This window comes from Arachis stenosperma, chromosome 6, assembly GCF_014773155.1.
Source record: "Arachis stenosperma cultivar V10309 chromosome 6, arast.V10309.gnm1.PFL2, whole genome shotgun sequence".
NCBI lineage: Eukaryota > Viridiplantae > Streptophyta > Magnoliopsida > Fabales > Fabaceae > Arachis > Arachis stenosperma.
In genome coordinates, this window is record NC_080382.1 from 21,369,781 (window position 1) to 21,386,174 (window position 16,394).

General features: G+C 36.1%; 2 protein-coding genes across 3 annotated transcripts; both read right to left on the minus strand.

The window, feature by feature from the left end:
- Positions 1 to 894: 894 nt before the first annotated feature.
- Positions 895 to 2,221, minus strand: LOC130936326 (protein disulfide-isomerase LQY1, chloroplastic). Of its 2 annotated transcripts, XM_057866379.1 has the most exons (5): positions 1,968 to 2,221; positions 1,799 to 1,882; positions 1,673 to 1,724; positions 1,216 to 1,372; positions 895 to 1,037 (listed from the first exon to the last, which is right to left on the minus strand). In XM_057866379.1, exons 1-5 carry the CDS (start codon positions 2,124 to 2,126, stop codon positions 1,016 to 1,018), a joined length of 474 nt encoding a protein of 157 aa, XP_057722362.1. In that variant the 5' UTR covers positions 2,127 to 2,221; the 3' UTR covers positions 895 to 1,015. The 2 variants fall into 2 exon arrangements, with proteins under 2 accessions (XP_057722362.1, XP_057722364.1); XM_057866381.1 differs by lacking the exons at positions 895 to 1,037; positions 1,216 to 1,372 and adding an exon at positions 1,398 to 1,560 and having other exon boundaries at positions 1,673 to 1,882.
- A 5,074-nt stretch (positions 2,222 to 7,295) lies between these two features.
- LOC130933866 (uncharacterized) lies at positions 7,296 to 8,885 on the minus strand. The gene is made up of 3 exons (XM_057863474.1): positions 7,800 to 8,885; positions 7,541 to 7,549; positions 7,296 to 7,493 (listed from the first exon to the last, which is right to left on the minus strand). Exons 1-3 carry the CDS (start codon positions 8,883 to 8,885, stop codon positions 7,296 to 7,298), a joined length of 1,293 nt encoding a protein of 430 aa, XP_057719457.1.
- Between the last annotated feature and the right edge of the window lie 7,509 nt (positions 8,886 to 16,394).

Below are 16,394 nucleotides of genomic sequence, written 5' to 3' on the forward strand. Positions count from 1 at the left end.
CATGCATTATTATCTTCACAATTGCTAAAGAACTTTGCTTCCATCTTATTAGTTTCATATACATCAATTTCCTTTTATAAAAGTTTCAAATCAATTTCTCATGTTAATTTTGTAGTTGTTAGTGTATTGCGTAATTGGAAGAACACTCTTGGCACAGCATACCAAAATTCCATATATCTAAATATAAAGTATTAACTAACTAAATTAAGTAGTATTTACAAATTGATATTATTATAGGATAAGTTCCACCAAACGGCTACGAATTGAAGGCATTATTATAGGATCACACGAGTCAAGCGATCTTTTCAGATGATTCAATATTATTATTTAAATAAGCTCCAATATATTATATAATAATAGTCGAAGATGCACGAACTTGATTGCGCATTTTGTATATTTATTTAATTTCCACAGGCCCACTAACAATATTTATTCTTCTTAATCATAGGATCGCATCATCATGCAGAGCATAGCTGATAATCATTGCAAATGATAATGGAACCAATCTTGTGAATAGTTTAATTATGTGGCCAAATATATAATGGGGTAATGAAGTACTGAATGATTTGATTTGATATATATTGTAGTTGTTCTGAGAGTTTTGGAAGTCACTGGAGTTTATTTAAAAATTTATATTATAAAGAATTAAAGTTGAAGAAAGCAAGGAATGGGTGACATGTTTGCTTTCTCAATTTCATATCATGACTTTGGAATTTGGATTCAATCATCCATTAACATTATATTCCTACTTGCACCCTTTCTTTCACTCCATGTTAATCCCTACTACTCAGCGACATTAATCAAAAGGAAGAACAGAGTCTAATTTTTAAACCTATCTAGGACAATGAATAAGTCCAAAAGTGCCAAAATTATAGAGAGATAGAAGAAGAGGTATTGAAAGGCAAATGAAGTGAATTGTTTAACATGATTTTGATAGTTGTATTAGTTGTGTATACAGATGAAACAAATTAAATGCGAACATTAACCTCACGAGTAAAATCCAAATTAATATGGTTCAGTCATCATCTTTGAATTCCCTGTTTGAAATGAAACATGAAAATGGCGATCAACCATACAAGAGAATTGAGGGATTCCTAAGTATGTTAATCTAGGAAGTCCTCAAATTTTTTTTTCTCTTAATTAGCCTTTTATATAGTTTGTGGCTCCTAATATGCATATCAAAATGAACTTGTTGATCAGAAAAGATAAGCATACCTGCGGTCAAGGTAACGAGGTTGGATTCCAGATCCTTGACAAGTGGTGCATGTGAGTGAACCAGCACCGTCGCAATTTATGCACCGCGAGACCTCCTTCTGATCGCCACCAAGTTCAACTGTCACATTTCCTGTTCCCAAACAAAATCTACATTTCTCTGCCAGAGGAGTAACAATTTCAAATGTCACAAACAAATTCGCCAATAAAATCTTAAGAAACAATGATATGCCCTGAAGATTGCTAAGAATTTAGAAATAATAATTAACTTCATTTATAACCAAATTAAACAAAGTGTACTCTAACCAGAAGGTGGATTGCAGCACCCTATATTACACACCTACATTGCTGCATTAGCCAAAGTAGTTATCTCTAATGAATTAGCCTAATAATAAATACTGCATGAGATTTAACGATACAACAGTTGGTTGGGTAAAAGAGAATGTAGATATATACTTACGAGCACCAGAGCCATTGCATGGGAAGCAGGGTTGCGTGTTTTCTCTCTTAGCCTGCAACAAATGATAATGATAAGAATAATAATTGTAATTTGATAAAGTAAATGAGAGAGGAGAAAGGTGTTGACAGCATTATCAATTTGAGACTCATAGAAGACCGGAATGCCAATCCCCACTGCAACACTCACAACACCAACCGTTATAGCCACTACCTGAATTTCCATTAATTATATTCATTATGAACCGATAACAATAGTAATAATAAAGGAAGGTTAATGACAAGTATGAATTATGAACCGTGTTTTGATCAAGTTCAGCTCTAATGGCTTTTGCTTGAATTCTTGTTGAAGTTGGTGAGGGAGAGAAGGAGTTGAGAGGGTAAGAGAGGAAAGAAGAATGCAGATGCAAGCGGCAGCCAGGGACAGAAAGAGAAGAAGGAGAAGGAGCTATTGCCATTTCTTCTTCTTCTTCTTCTTCTTCAATCAAATTCTTCAAGGTACCATCATCATCATCCAAACAACTTCAATTGACAACCACATATGCTATACACGTGCCTCCATTGCCACTCAACACTTGCAACTTATCCTAAACTATACCGCCCTTTTTTTTTGGTGATAGTAGGGGCCAAAGGCCCAACCACTTTTCCCTTTTGTTGATAGTTAGGGCCAAAGGCCCAACCACTCTTTTTACTCTTCCAAGGAATATAGCATTCAACCAGGCTTATCAAATGATCGGCCTAAAGCCCATACTGTTTTTTCTACAGGCCCAATATCCATGTCAAGTTGGGCTCCTCCTTCTTTATTACGTTTCAAGAAGCTCAATACTTTGACAAGAAGATCCAAACTATTAAGAATCTCAATGACCCAAGAACAGTATCAGTTCCAATTTTTCAATATGTAAGGAATATTTAGGAAGAGTTTAATTAATATGTATTAGCATATAAATATATTACATATTTTTATTATTATTTTCGTGAATATCAAGATGTACGTACTTACGTAGTATACTACATATTACATATAGTTCATTTTTATCATAAATTCATGTACCTTTAATCTCATCATTGCTAGAGAGGAGAAAAGTTTTTGAATTATTATAACTAATAATGAGTATACATAAAGAAACAAATTAAGGTGGGATGCGATGAAAATGCAAGGGAACAAAAATAATTAGGTGAAATTATTTTCCTTTTCATAAATGGATAAAAGTAAGGATGGGAGGTGGGGATTGGCATATACATGAGAGTGACAACCCAACAAACATATAATTAAATTAAGGAGGCACATGTGGGAAAGACCCAAAACATTGACCATGGATGCTTCAACATTGGTAATTTGGCATCATGGTACATGATAATTGATATGATAATATGTCTTGGACATTCCCATGTCCCATGGCATGTGTAATGGAATATGGATCATAGATAATACTTTGAGAAACGTAGAATCCAAGGCTATTCATCTTTTCTTTTTTGCCCTTTATTTTTCTCTTTTTCAACATGAAACATCAACTTCTCCAACCACATCCACATAGCTCCCTTTTTGCTGCTTTTCTTTATCTTTATTATATGCATTATACTATCATATGTAACCATATATTCTAATGTTAGCCTTCAAGTCATATCATCTTGGGTCCCTTTGGCTTTCAGAAATCTATCTTGAGCTTTTTATTAAGACACAACCCATTTCTTCTTTTCTTTTAGTATATTGTTCATTAAAACAACTCTTGTATATATTAATACCTATATTAAATTTAAACTTTATAATATACAAGAGCATTTACTACCAATATCTAACTCCTAATAAGATCACTCACCTTTTGCTTTGGAAGTAAAAAAGTGTACCATGTTTGTTCCCCTCAGGTAGCTATCTTGTGTTTGACATAAGAAGCTCCCAAGAAAGCGTGACATCCACTCCAATTGCTTCCCTTTGCAACCCTTTCTCTTCTCAAGGGGCAATAATGGCAATTCATGCCCATTAAAGAACATATATATAGATGGATGACGATGTAATATATAACTAGATGCATGTCAACGCATTTGCAATTTATGTTAATGGGATCAAAATTGTGGCTTAAAGAAAATGGTTGATAATGATCGAGTGTACTTCATTATTTAGTGTCCCATTTGTGTAAATAGTGTAACACACTAACACTTGACATGCCCCAACTCAATAGAGTTTTGACTAATAACATTCATACGGTTCCTTTTCAAACAAAAAATTTCACAATATTTATTATTCGCTCACCGATTTGGACATCATTTTTCAAATATTTTTGTGCCCCACATTTGTATTTTAACATATATTATGTGATACGCATAATGGCTTTCGTTATTTTCATGATTCAAGATCCATCATGCAAGGTGGAGGCTCCTATATCCTTGTAAATATTACATGAGAATCATCTCAAATAAAACATTAAAAAAAAAAATAATTTGTGTGAAAAAGAAGAAAACAACGCACGTGGTTTTCAGGGGAGAAAAGAAAAAAAAAAGATAAAACTGGACGCACACATTTGATTATTACTTATTAGTTTATGTTAGCTGACCCCAGAGAATATAATAAAGATAAGATTATTAATTAGCTAATTAATTAAGATAGGATAGCCCAATTTGCGTTCCTATCTTCCCTAGTCCCTGTTAAGATTTGAAGTGGTTGTGGTTACTTAGTCATTTCTCATTGACTAATGCAACCACATACATACTTATGATTTAAAATCACTATGTACTATTATATGTTAACAGAAATACTAAATATGTTTATTTCAAAAGAGAACATTCCATTTCAAATTCATTTCCATCATTATCACGAAAGTTCTTTTTATTTTTGTTTTTTGTTGAGGTATCACTTCTGTCAGATCCCTGCGTATTACTTGGTTAAAACAACCATTATTCCTGATATCAAGGCAAAAAGAAACGCAGTTGATTGTTCTGCATATTTAAGGAAAATTTGTCCTTTTTTATTTGAGTTAAACATCAAAGTGGTCCCTGAGATTCACAAAATGCACCGATTTAGTCCCTGACTTTCCAATTGCACTAATTTAGTCCTCCAGATTGAAAAAAATGCATCAAGGTGGTTCCCCGCATATTTTCCGGTCAGATTCCTTACCGCCGGGAGTGACGTGGCGAATGAATGCCACGCTGGAGTGTCCAACGGTTGGATGATGTGGCAAATGAAACTTGATGCACCAATTTTGTCTCTGATTCCTTTTTTAAACCCTAACTCAGAAATGGCGCAGCACATCGTCGTCTTCTTCTCTTCTTCGTCTTCTTCTTCTTCCTCTTCTTATTCTTCTTCTTCTTCTTCTTCTTCCCTGTTCATTCTCGTACCCATTGCTTTGCTGGTTGGAGGATGGTTGGACGTGCAGATGAAGGAGAGGGAAGTTCTATGCGATCAAGCACAAAGAGGCCAAGTCAGAGTAGAAGCACGCGAGTACCAGAGCGGTGTGGGTGTGGAAAACGTCCTGTGCTCCGATGGTCTGGAACGGAAACCCACCCAAATAAGCCCTTCTTTGGATGCCCGAATTACAACGTGAGTGTTTCATGAAGATTTGTTGCTGACTAATTTGATGGTAACAGTTAAATTTCATGTTCACAGAGTAGTGGAAGAAAATGGTGTGGCTTCTTTCGATGGGCAGACATTGAAGAAGATGATAAAGGAAATTTGGAAGACACTGTTGCATACAACAATGAAGAAGTGAGCGTCAGTCTTGCTTTGAGGATTGGCAATTTGGAGGCTGAGTTAAGGACCCAGAAATATATGATACAAATGTTAGGATTGCTGTTTTTTTCTATGTTAGTTGTTGTTTTAGTTGTGATGTTAAAAATGTAAGAACTTGTTTTACCTGTGATGAGAAAAGTGTAAGAACTGTGTTTGAAAGCATCTGTTAATGAATGTATGGGAAATGTTTAACTTATTGGTGTGTTATTTGTAGATAGATTTTACAAAAATAGAAACCAAACTGAATGAACAGAAGATGTAAATTGATAATAGTAGTTGTAGATTATAAACAAGACATTGTCAATGTAACATAGTTGCAGTTGTCCACATAAGGATAAACAGACTGAAACAGCTACCTTCAAGCATAAATTCTGTTAAATTATCTACTACCAGAAAATCAAAATAAACCATACAGTCTACATAAGAGCCATTCCCTCAGAGAAATAACAAAAAATCCAAAATTTCAACAAACACACCAAATCCCATATATATTGTTAAAGCAGCTACTACAACATCCCAATCAAGGGTTTTTCTTCCTTGGTGCCTTGAACTGTGGTGTTGGAACCATCTTCATGAACCTTGCCAACCTTGAAGATGTGGCTGCACTTGCTCCTTGCATGGGATCGACAGAAGTAGTTACTGGTTGTGGTGTGGTCTTCCGTTTAGTTGGTAACTTAGGTGGCCTTGTTGCTGGTGGTGGTGGTGCCTGCTTGAAGTGTAATAAGTTAAATGAGTTACTGTGAAAAGGGAAGTTAAATATAGGATTATAAACAACAAATCATTTGGGACCTTATATACCTCATCTTGTGTTCCACCATAGCTTGGTTGGGATAATTCAACCTCTTCAGCTTGCGGTCCAGACACTGGGGGTGGAATGTCAGCTGCCGATGTAGCCGGATTGGTACTGTTGCTTGCTTCAGGTGCAGGTGTACTCCCAGTAGCAGTAGCTTTGGCCTTTGAAGCTGCCACAGCTGCTGCTGCAGCCGCAAGAGCAGCAGCAAGCTCATCAGCTCTCTTCTGTTTGCATCCCCTCTTGGTGTGGCCCTTTACACCACAATATGTGCATGTGAATGGCTTGAGCTGTCTCTTTAGGGTAACAATCTGCTTAGCTTTCTTGTTTACACTAGGACCCTCGTCAGCGTCCTTTCTTCTTTTGGTTGTGAGCTTTCCTGGTTTTCGTTTGATGTTAGGAGCCTGGGGCTTACTATATGCTGATTTTTCCCACATGGATTGACCCGGAAGAGGATTGATATAATGTTCGTAGGTCTTCGTGTATGAATCCATTGTGACCAAGGGGTGGCAGAAATCCTCTGGTCTCTTGTTCACCCGTGCAAGAGCAGCACAGGCATGGACACAGGGAATGCCTACAGCAGACGAAACAGAACGCAAGGCAAGTCCAGATCATGTTAGTTAACAGTTCAGGTAAAAATTACACTAAAATGAATCTAACGATAATGCAAATGAAGATAAATAGAAAGAAACAGAATTAAATGTAAATGTGACAAAAATTACCTGTTAACATCCAAAATTGGCAGGTGCATAGTCTTTTGCCTAGATCGACAACCATGTTTGTTGGTTGTCCATGGACCTCAAACTTCTCATAGGCTTCATCCCCAGTCCATATAGGTACCCAGTTCTTTGACTCTTTCCTTACCTTTTCTAACCGGCTCTGAATAACTGGAGGAAGTTTTCCGATGTGATTGTTCAATTTTATCTTGTTCTTTGCAATGGACCTCATAACGAACATCCTTACCTCTTCAAGCAGTGTGATGATTGGCTTGCTCCTAGCCTCTTTGATCCTTGCATTGAATACCTCACATGCGTTATTGCATATATTATCCAGCTTTGGCCTGTGGCTAAATTGAGACTTCGTCCATGAATGCCTAGGCCACTTGTTAAGGTATGTCTATGCTTCTTCACTGACTCTTTTGATCTTGTCCATGTTGCCAATAAAATCTTGAAAGGTGGTTGACCTTGCAGCATCCCAAAGGAGTCTCCGCAGCTCAAGATCCTTCCACTGTTTGTTAAAGTTACGCCACAGGTGCCATACACAGAAACGATGGTGGACCTGTGGCATGACCTCTTCCACAGCCGAAATCAACCCCTGCAATTGATGGAAATATATAGCAGACACCAAACAATAACCAATACCCAATCAGCCTAAATAATCAATAACCAATCAACTTAAATAATCAATAACCAATCACCCTAAATAATCAATAACCAATCAGCCTAACTAAGCAAACCACCTAACAAATCAAACTACTTAATTAACTAAATACCCTGAATATTCACACATACTACAAGTGATGTCAGCAACTTGCAATTATCCATACCAAATAAAACATAGAATCAAATAGTTTATACAATGAACTAATATACATTTTGCATCCAATATAAACTGGCTAACCTTCTGCATATCAGAAATGAAACACCACCCGTTAGCCTTATAGTCTCCTAAGTCTTCGTGGAGTAACTCCAAAAACCATTTCCAGTTCTCCTTATTTTCAATGTTGACTATAGCCCAAGCAACCACATAAATGTGGTGATTTGCATCTTGTGCGACAGCTGATAATATCTGTCCACCAATCTGCGTCTTCAGAAATGCACCATCAAGGCCGATTAAAGGTCGACAACCAGCTTTAAACCCGTTCTTGCAACCACTCAGGCAGATATACATTTTATCAAACATTACTTTGCCGTCAGGGAGTGGAGTAACCCCAATCTTTACAGTGGATCCCGGATTGGTCTTTAGCAGTGTTTCAGCATAATCCCTTAACAAGGCATACTGTGCCTTTTCATCCCCGTAGACAATATTTCTTGCATCAGCCAAGGCTCGGGCTAATGAATTCCTATGCAGTATGAGATCACACTTAGACCTGAAGTATGTTGCAGCCTCACATTGCTTGAAGTTGGGGTACTTTCTAACCTTCTTGACCAACTTACTTGCCAGCCAAGCTCTGTTTGCAGCCCTATTAGAATTCTCTCTCGGACATGTATGATCGTCGTAAAAGGTCTTGATTTGCCAGCAAGAGTCCTCATGATCCCTTGAGGCATAAACAACCCAGCAGCACTCTTCCACCTGGCACACTGCCCTACACCTCACATTGTCATTCTTTACAAACTTAATCCTTCTACCCTCCTGAATGGTAAACTCTCGCACAGCATCCCTGAAGTCTTGTTTAGTATTAAACTTCATTCCCACTTGCAGTTGCAACTCACCAAATCTCTGTCCCTCCTGGAAGATTGGAAATTCATCCGATTCTCCATCAGATTCCAATTCATCTTCAGAATTAGGAGGAGTCTTCATCTCCTCCGAGTGCCAAGAGTTGGCACCATCAGACTCTGCACCCGGGTCAAGAGCATCATACATAAATCCCCCTCCTGGACTTCCTAAAAAACCAAGGTCCACCTCTACATCAGATAAGTCTGCCACAATTGCATCATCATCTTGCATAATAGTGTCTTTATACATCTTTTCCTTTCCTTTGGCCATGGCTGAGGCCTTCTGAACTTTCTTGACCTCTTTCCTAATTGGTTATTTAACCAATTCATCATCACTACTAGAGCTGGCCTCCTGCACAGGGACATAAGAGTCATCCTCTGAACTCCCTTCATCACTGTTGGATCTGTTTCCAGTTAAATCCACATGAAAAGTTTGCTTTCCTTTGTTAGCACTCCACTGTCCCCTTGCCTGAGATCTTGTGATTCTTTTAGGTGGGTTAAATTTGGGCTTGGTTTTGGAAGTAATCTTGGGCTTGGGCTTTGGTTGAGTTTTCTTGGGCTTCTGGTTCTGCTTGGGTTTTGGATTCTGCTTGACAGTTGGGGTTGTATTAGGTTTTGTAGTGGGTTTTGGGTTGGATATATGATGGAGTTTGGGGTTCTCATGATCAGCCATGGACTTGGTGTCATCATGCATAGGTTTTGTGATGGGAGTGTTAGCAGGAACTGGGATTGCAGTTGGACTGTTTGGAATGGGGATTGGGGTAGGAGGAACTGGGTCAGGATCAGCTTTGTCTTGTGGCATTTCATTTAAGGTATCCTCAGGGGTGTTCTTCTTATTTAACTCACCACCAGGCTCCTCTTGTTGAATATAATCCAGACACAGCACATCTTCTTTCCCCTCCAACAGTTCAGGTGTTAAAACTCCATGTTCGAAATAAACATCGACTACGCCATCATTCCTCTGTGCATGGAAACACATCCCCCTTAATTCATCATCAGTGGTCAGAGCTCTCAATCCAACCTCCAAACTCCTCTCCGAAACCAGCCACCAACACTCAACTACCTTGTCATATCCCAACTCCTTGAAATAGTTCCTGATGAAGAAGACATCAAGTGTATCCTCATCTAAATCACCTAAGCAAGCTCTATTGTCAGGTGAGTAAAACAACTTTCCATCAGCATTCTTCTTAAACGTTCCACCATGATGGAACATTATATCCAGCAACTTCTCCATCTGTATCGGAAAAAAAATATACAACATTTTTACTAAAATATAGAACCCACAATCAACAACAGATCATATTCCAAAATCCCTACCTAACAACTACTTCAGTCACTATGCCATTATAGAAATGCCCATATTTTCGGTTTGAAAACAAAGCATTTCGATTACCCCTACCCGCACCACCCAATGCAAAAACCCTATCCACTAACATAGCATCCATGGTTTCCCATCAATCTACACCAAATTCCCAAGTAAAATCCATAATGAACGATACCTTACCACTACGTAGAACAGAAAAATACTATGTAATATTCTGCATGCCTACCTCTGTCACAGGAGATTCCACGCAGAATCTTTGCTCCTTCCTTCACCGATCTTCAGCCAACGATGAAGAGGTTCCACTGAACTCCAGATTGTTTCACTTCGAAAAGTCACGCCAGGAGTCTAGCATGCCAGGGTTTGATGCTTTCAGTTCGCAGGAGATGAAGAAGACGAAGTTATCTTTGAATATTGGGGGAGGGGGTTTGAAAGTTTTGTAGATGCTGAGTTGAAACGATGTCATCTATTAATGGGTTTAGCGCCAAAACCCAATACGACGTCGTTTTCGTTCATCCAGCGTGGCACTCATTCGCCACGTCACTCCCGGCGGTAAGGAATCTGACCGGAAAATATGCGGGGGACCACCTTGATGCATTTTTTTCAATCTGGAGGACTAAATTAGTGCAATTGGGAAGTCAGGGACTAAATCGGTGCATTTTGTGAATCTCAGGGACCACTTTGGTGTTTAACTCTTTTTGTTTGTTTAATTTTTCGGTTTACCATGTGGAATGAATGATCGTTGATTATTTACCGATAAAATCTCTTAAATTTAATAACAATATAATATTGATTATTGAATGAGCTACTAAGCGGGAGGGGAAAAAAAATCAAACATTTGTCTTAAATTAAATAACAATATTTTATTCTATTTAATATATAAATATTTTTTTTTTATTGTAAAACTATACATGAGTTAATAAAAGTCTCTCAGATTGGGCCTGCACCAATTTCATTCCTGAGTTTCCAATTGCACTATTTTAGTCCTCGAGATTGAACTCCAGGCATCATAAAAGTCCCCAAGCTTATTTCCAGCCTGAGTCAGCAAATCAGAGTGCTGATCTGGCAAGCAACTGCCACGGTGGATGTGAAAATGGCTATATAACGTGGACATTTGGTGAATTTGCTCCAATATAGTCCCTATTCCCATTTATAAACCCTAAACCCAATGTGAACCCTATCTTCTTCATCTTCTTCTTCCACTTCTGTCTTCTTCTTCTTCTTGTGACAAATGATGGGTGGTGCTAGTCATGCAGTAAGGAGTTCGAGCCGCTCTTCTTCAACCAGGAACTGGACAAGAACATCAAGTGCAGAGTCTTTTTTCCAAATCAACAACATGGTTTGTAGGATGACCATGCACCTCGAATTTCTCATAACTATTATCACTAGCCCAAATTGGATGCCAGTTTTTAGACTCCTTCCTAACCTTCTCAAGCCTACATTTGATAACTAGTGGTAGTATTCCCACGTGATTTTCTAACTTCACCTTATTCTTAGTCATTGTGCGCATTACAAATATTCTGACTTCCTTGAGCAGTGTGATGATTGGCTTTCCTCGTGCTTCCTTTATCTTTGAGTTAAATACTTCACATGCATTCTTGTAAATAGAGTCCAACTTCAGTTTGTGACTGAACTTTAACCTTGTCCATGAATTTCCTGGTCATTTTTCTAGATATGCCCAGGCATCCTCGTTAAGCCTCTTAATCTTATCCATTAACTCCTTGAACTCCTGATACGTAGTGCCCCGTGCACAATCCCACAACAATCCTCTTAGCTCCAAGTCTTTCCATTGTTTGTTGAAATTACGCCACAAATGTCACACACAGAAACAGTGATCCACATTAGACATCACCTCCCTCATGGCTGGAATTAGACCCTGCAACAGAAATTGAGATAGCATAGTCATGTTGAGTGAGAACACATAATGATTCACCATAACAGTCCCTAACTTTTACCCCGTGCACCATAATTGACCCTGACTTTTAAAAAATGCACCATAACAGTCCCTAACTTTCACACTGATTTACCATAATAGACCTTAACATTTACATCGTGCAAACAATATGGTCCCATTCCAATTTTGCAGAATTAGTTCATATTCAACCCAAATAAAATTTACCAAACTGATTTCAAGAACAACTCATAAGCGGTTGCTGAACAACTCATAAACGGTTGCTTATGCTATTATGCAGACTTCCTGATTTCAAGAATCAATAATCAATATATCATCATCATTAACCAATGTTAGTCACACACATACAAAATCAAATAAATAATCATTATTTCAATAATCATTAAGCTTTTTGGTGAATAAACCACCAACATTCCTTCATCTTGTCATACCCAAGCTCTTTATGGTAATTCCTAATATAGAAAACATCTAATGTATCTACATCAATATCAGCCAAACAATTTTTCTTATCAAGAGAATAAACCATCCTTCTTTCTTCATTTTTTTTTCAAAGCTACCCCCATGATGGAACATAATGTCAATTAGATTTTTCATCTGCATCATAAATAAAAATTGTATACATTAACTCAATGACCATAGTCATAACCCAAAAATCAACAGATTGCATTTCATGGATGGTAAAAAAAAAAACTTTTTCCTGTTTCATTAGGCAAAAACAGAACATGTTTAAAACTCATATCCTAACAGAACAATATATGAAACCCTAAACCTTTATCTATGATGAAAATACCCCACCACAAACAAACAGAAAGCCAACTTAACCCTTGAAAAATAAGCTATGATTGTCAAAAAAAATAAGGGCATTGTATACTCACCTCAATAACAACAACAATGGTGCTTCCTTAATAACGGCACTGTGAACTCCACGGCGACACTAGCAGCCCCGCAAAACTGTTGAACTCGCAAACCCTAAACCACCACACTAAGCCTTCGCCATTGTTAGAGGAAGAGGGAGTCTAAGTGTTTTGATGTTGGAGCAAGGAAGGAGAAGATTGTGAGTGATCAAAACCCATATGGCTCTAACATTTTGTTTTCTTCATTCATGTAAAACGGTGACGTTTTACTCTGCTTAGGCGCCAAAACCCTAAACGACACCGCATGGAACATCTACTGTAGTAGCCACTTGCCAGATCAGCACTCTGATTTGCTGACTCAGGCCGGAAATAGGCTTCAGGACTTTTATGGTGCCCGGAGTTCAATCTCGAAGACCAAAATGGTGCAATTGAAAACTCAGGAGTGAAATTGGTGCATGGGCCCAATCTGAAGGACCATTTTGAGAATTTAGTCTTTCTTTATTGCAAAACTATACATGAGTTAATAAAAATTTTAAATACCTTTACGATTTCTTTTTTTCTTAAACTAGGTATCCTTTAAAATTTATACAATATTCAGCCTTTTATTATAATAATTTAAAAAAATAAAACAAACACATCTAAAAATTCTAAATAGATTTAGTATCTTTTTAAAATTAAACACACATTCAAAATACAAACTAAATAAAATTTAAATTTAAAATTTAAATTTAAATTTTAAATTTTATTTCAAATTTAATATATTTAATTATTAATATATTACAATTTAAATACACATCCAAAAATCAAATTAGTTAGAATTCAAAACTTGGTAATTTTACTTGCAAAATTCTAAAAAAATTTAGTTGAGTTCATTCGTGAAGATATGTTATCTTTTTTTTTCACTTAATAAAAGGTTCTATTTTTTTAAATTTATATATAATATTGGAAGTGTCTGTGTTTTTTGAGAGTTGTAATGTTAATCTAATTTGGATGTGTCAATACTTAATTTTGGATGTGTTTATGTTGTTCATTATATTCTTATGTACATATATAAATTTTTTTACATGAGTTTTAGATGTGTTGATAAAATATTTAGAGTGCATTTAAGTTTAATTTTGAATGTGTTATAAAAATATTTTGAATAAAATATCGTACTATCAGATGTGTTATAATTGAAAAAATAACAACAGAATTTTTATGACCATACCATCTACATCTTCCCTCTTAAACTCCAAATTTTTTTTGCTTCTTTGGTCAAACTACTTACGTACAAAGTACTTTATTTATAACAACTCTATTAATAAAATTAAATAAGATCAACCTTGATCCAATTAAATAAGAATAGAGTTTTTATGTTTATTTTTAAATATAATTAAAAATGTTAAACATGATATTTCTTAACAAATTACATAAACACATGTGTGGAAAGTAGTGATACCTTTCACCAATGCAGAACGAGAGAGTGCTTCAGCTGGAAGGTGGTGATACGTCTTCACCAATGAAGACGAGAGAGAATTCAGCAGGAAGGTACCATTTTGGTTTTGGATTCACTAATGCAGTGTGAATGTCCCATAGAATAAGGAATAAAAAAATTTATTTGTTATGTGAAGTTACGTAAAAAAAAGCAAAATCATAGTAACTAACTATGATATAAAGTGGGTGGGTTTTAAAATTTAAATTAAATTCATTTATAGATATGTATCTACAAAATAGGGATATATTTTAATAAAAAAATTGAAGGTTGTGGTAGGCTTAGAGAATGGGGGTTGAATCTATACCTTCCTTTTAAGTTGCTATTATAGTATTATGACCTTTTAAATCAAACTTTCAATTTTGATTCTGTTTGTACACAGCAGCGAAAATTTATGAGACAATTTATTTTTGTATCATGAATATCAGAAAACAGAACACAACAGAGAAGGAAAAAGCTAACACCAGCATATATCTTGGTTCGGTTGCCTTGTGCTATGCAACCTAAGTCCAGTCTCCTCCACAACAATGGAGAAATTTTCACTATAGTTAAAAGTATTACATACACCAATTTCACACTCAAGTTCTAACCTAACTTGACATTGGCTATGCTAACACCTAACTATTCACTCTTAGTGCTAACCCAACTAAGAAAGGGATACCTTACAGGTACAAGATACAAAACACTTAACAAACCTAAAGAAATCAGAAAAATAACTCTAGACTTTTCTCTCAAGTGTATCACTCAGCCTTTTTCAACTCATGGCTTTTACTTGAGCTTTCTCACAATGTCTTTTCTCACAAGAAATTACAGGAAGATAAATATAGAAAAGTACATTACAATCTGTAAAACATGAAGGAGATTGACTTCATCAACAACCTCTTTGCTATGTGATAAACGAGCTTTGCAAGCCTCAGATACAGTTCTTCAGTGTTGGTCGAATGCTTCTTTGAAAGAGAGCATTATCCAAGTAGAGGAACTTCAAAGAACACAACTTACCAAACTCTAGTTTTCTCTCCTTGATTCTGAATGAGCAAAAAGCTTCTTTTTATCTCCTTGCATGTTCCTTGGTTGCTCACCCTAGGTCAACTTCTTGAGCCTTGAGCTTCACCAGCCCACAAACTCACTTTTTCTCATTAAACATCAGAGTAGAAACTTTGCTTCTGACTTCTTCATCTTCACCGAAAGCCATAAAACAGCAACCACAAAGTCATTCAATGGTCAACTTAATCTGAGCCCTTGAAAATCAACTTGGTCCCCAAGACATGTTTGAGACCGTGGATTTACAATAGAGAAGAACAGAAATTCTCTTTTCCATATAGCTCAAAACGGAGTGGCAGAGAGTTGAAGATGAAGAGAAGAAAGTGCGTTGCATGTAAAAGGAAATGAGTTACCTTTAACCTAAGCTTGATTTGGTTTGAAATGGTTGATTAGACTTCTGAGTTTCAAGTTTGGACTTTCTCTTTCTTGCTTCTTTGATGATCACCTTAGGGAAGAAGCTTTTTCTTTCTCTTTCTCACTTTTCTGAGTTTGTGATTTGACATAGTCAGAAAAAAGAAGAACGTTGAGTTTGTGAAAGCAAGTGAGAGGGAATTGAAATCAATTCGGGTTTGGATTTGGTTCTACTCAAGTTCAGCCCGTTGGTGCCTTGCCTTTGCTTCTTTGAAGAATTGAGCTTGAGATGAATGATTTGAACTTGTTTTATTTTCACTTACCATTCAGCTCACCAGTAAATATCTTTTGTTTAATGTTAGGCTGCTGTAACTCTTATTTTTGGCCTACATCACTTATCCAAAATAATTAAAACTGATTGAATAATTAATCCACTAATTAAATATTTATCATCATCAATTTATATTAATTAATTTCTTAACTCAACAAAAATAATTAAATATTATTTAAATCTGATTAAAAGCTGATTAAAGACTGATTAGTGTTGTACAACTAACATTTTTCTTTTCTTAAGTGATATACCTATACGAGTTTCAAATCAAAATTTAAGTTGATCACTATATGAAATAGAGCGAAGTAATACAAAAGTACAAAACCTTTATCCAATCAAACTAATATATTATTCTTCTTTTAGTATATTTTTAAATAAATCTACACACAGTAATTTATTAAAAAAATGATAGTAATAGGAGAGGGGAAAAAATAGAAGTAGTATATATTAATCATATAATAATGTATAATTTCTAATCTAAAACTAAAAGATTTGAATT

Excerpts from the sequence above, each read along its gene's own strand:
- LOC130936326 (XM_057866379.1), bottom strand. The coding sequence starts at position 2,126 with ATGGCAATAGCTCCTTCTCCTTCTTCTCTTTCTGTCCCTGGCTGCCGC. Across the intron at positions 1,883-1,967 it reads CTGAACTTGATCAAAACACG|GTAGTGGCTATAACGGTTGG; the intron begins GTTCATAATTCA and ends ATGGAAATTCAG. Across the intron at positions 1,725-1,798 it reads AGTCTCAAATTGATAATGCT|GCTAAGAGAGAAAACACGCA; the intron begins GTCAACACCTTT and ends CATTTGTTGCAG.
- LOC130933866 (XM_057863474.1), bottom strand. The coding sequence starts at position 8,885 with ATGGCCAAAGGAAAGGAAAAGATGTATAAAGACACTATTATGCAAGAT.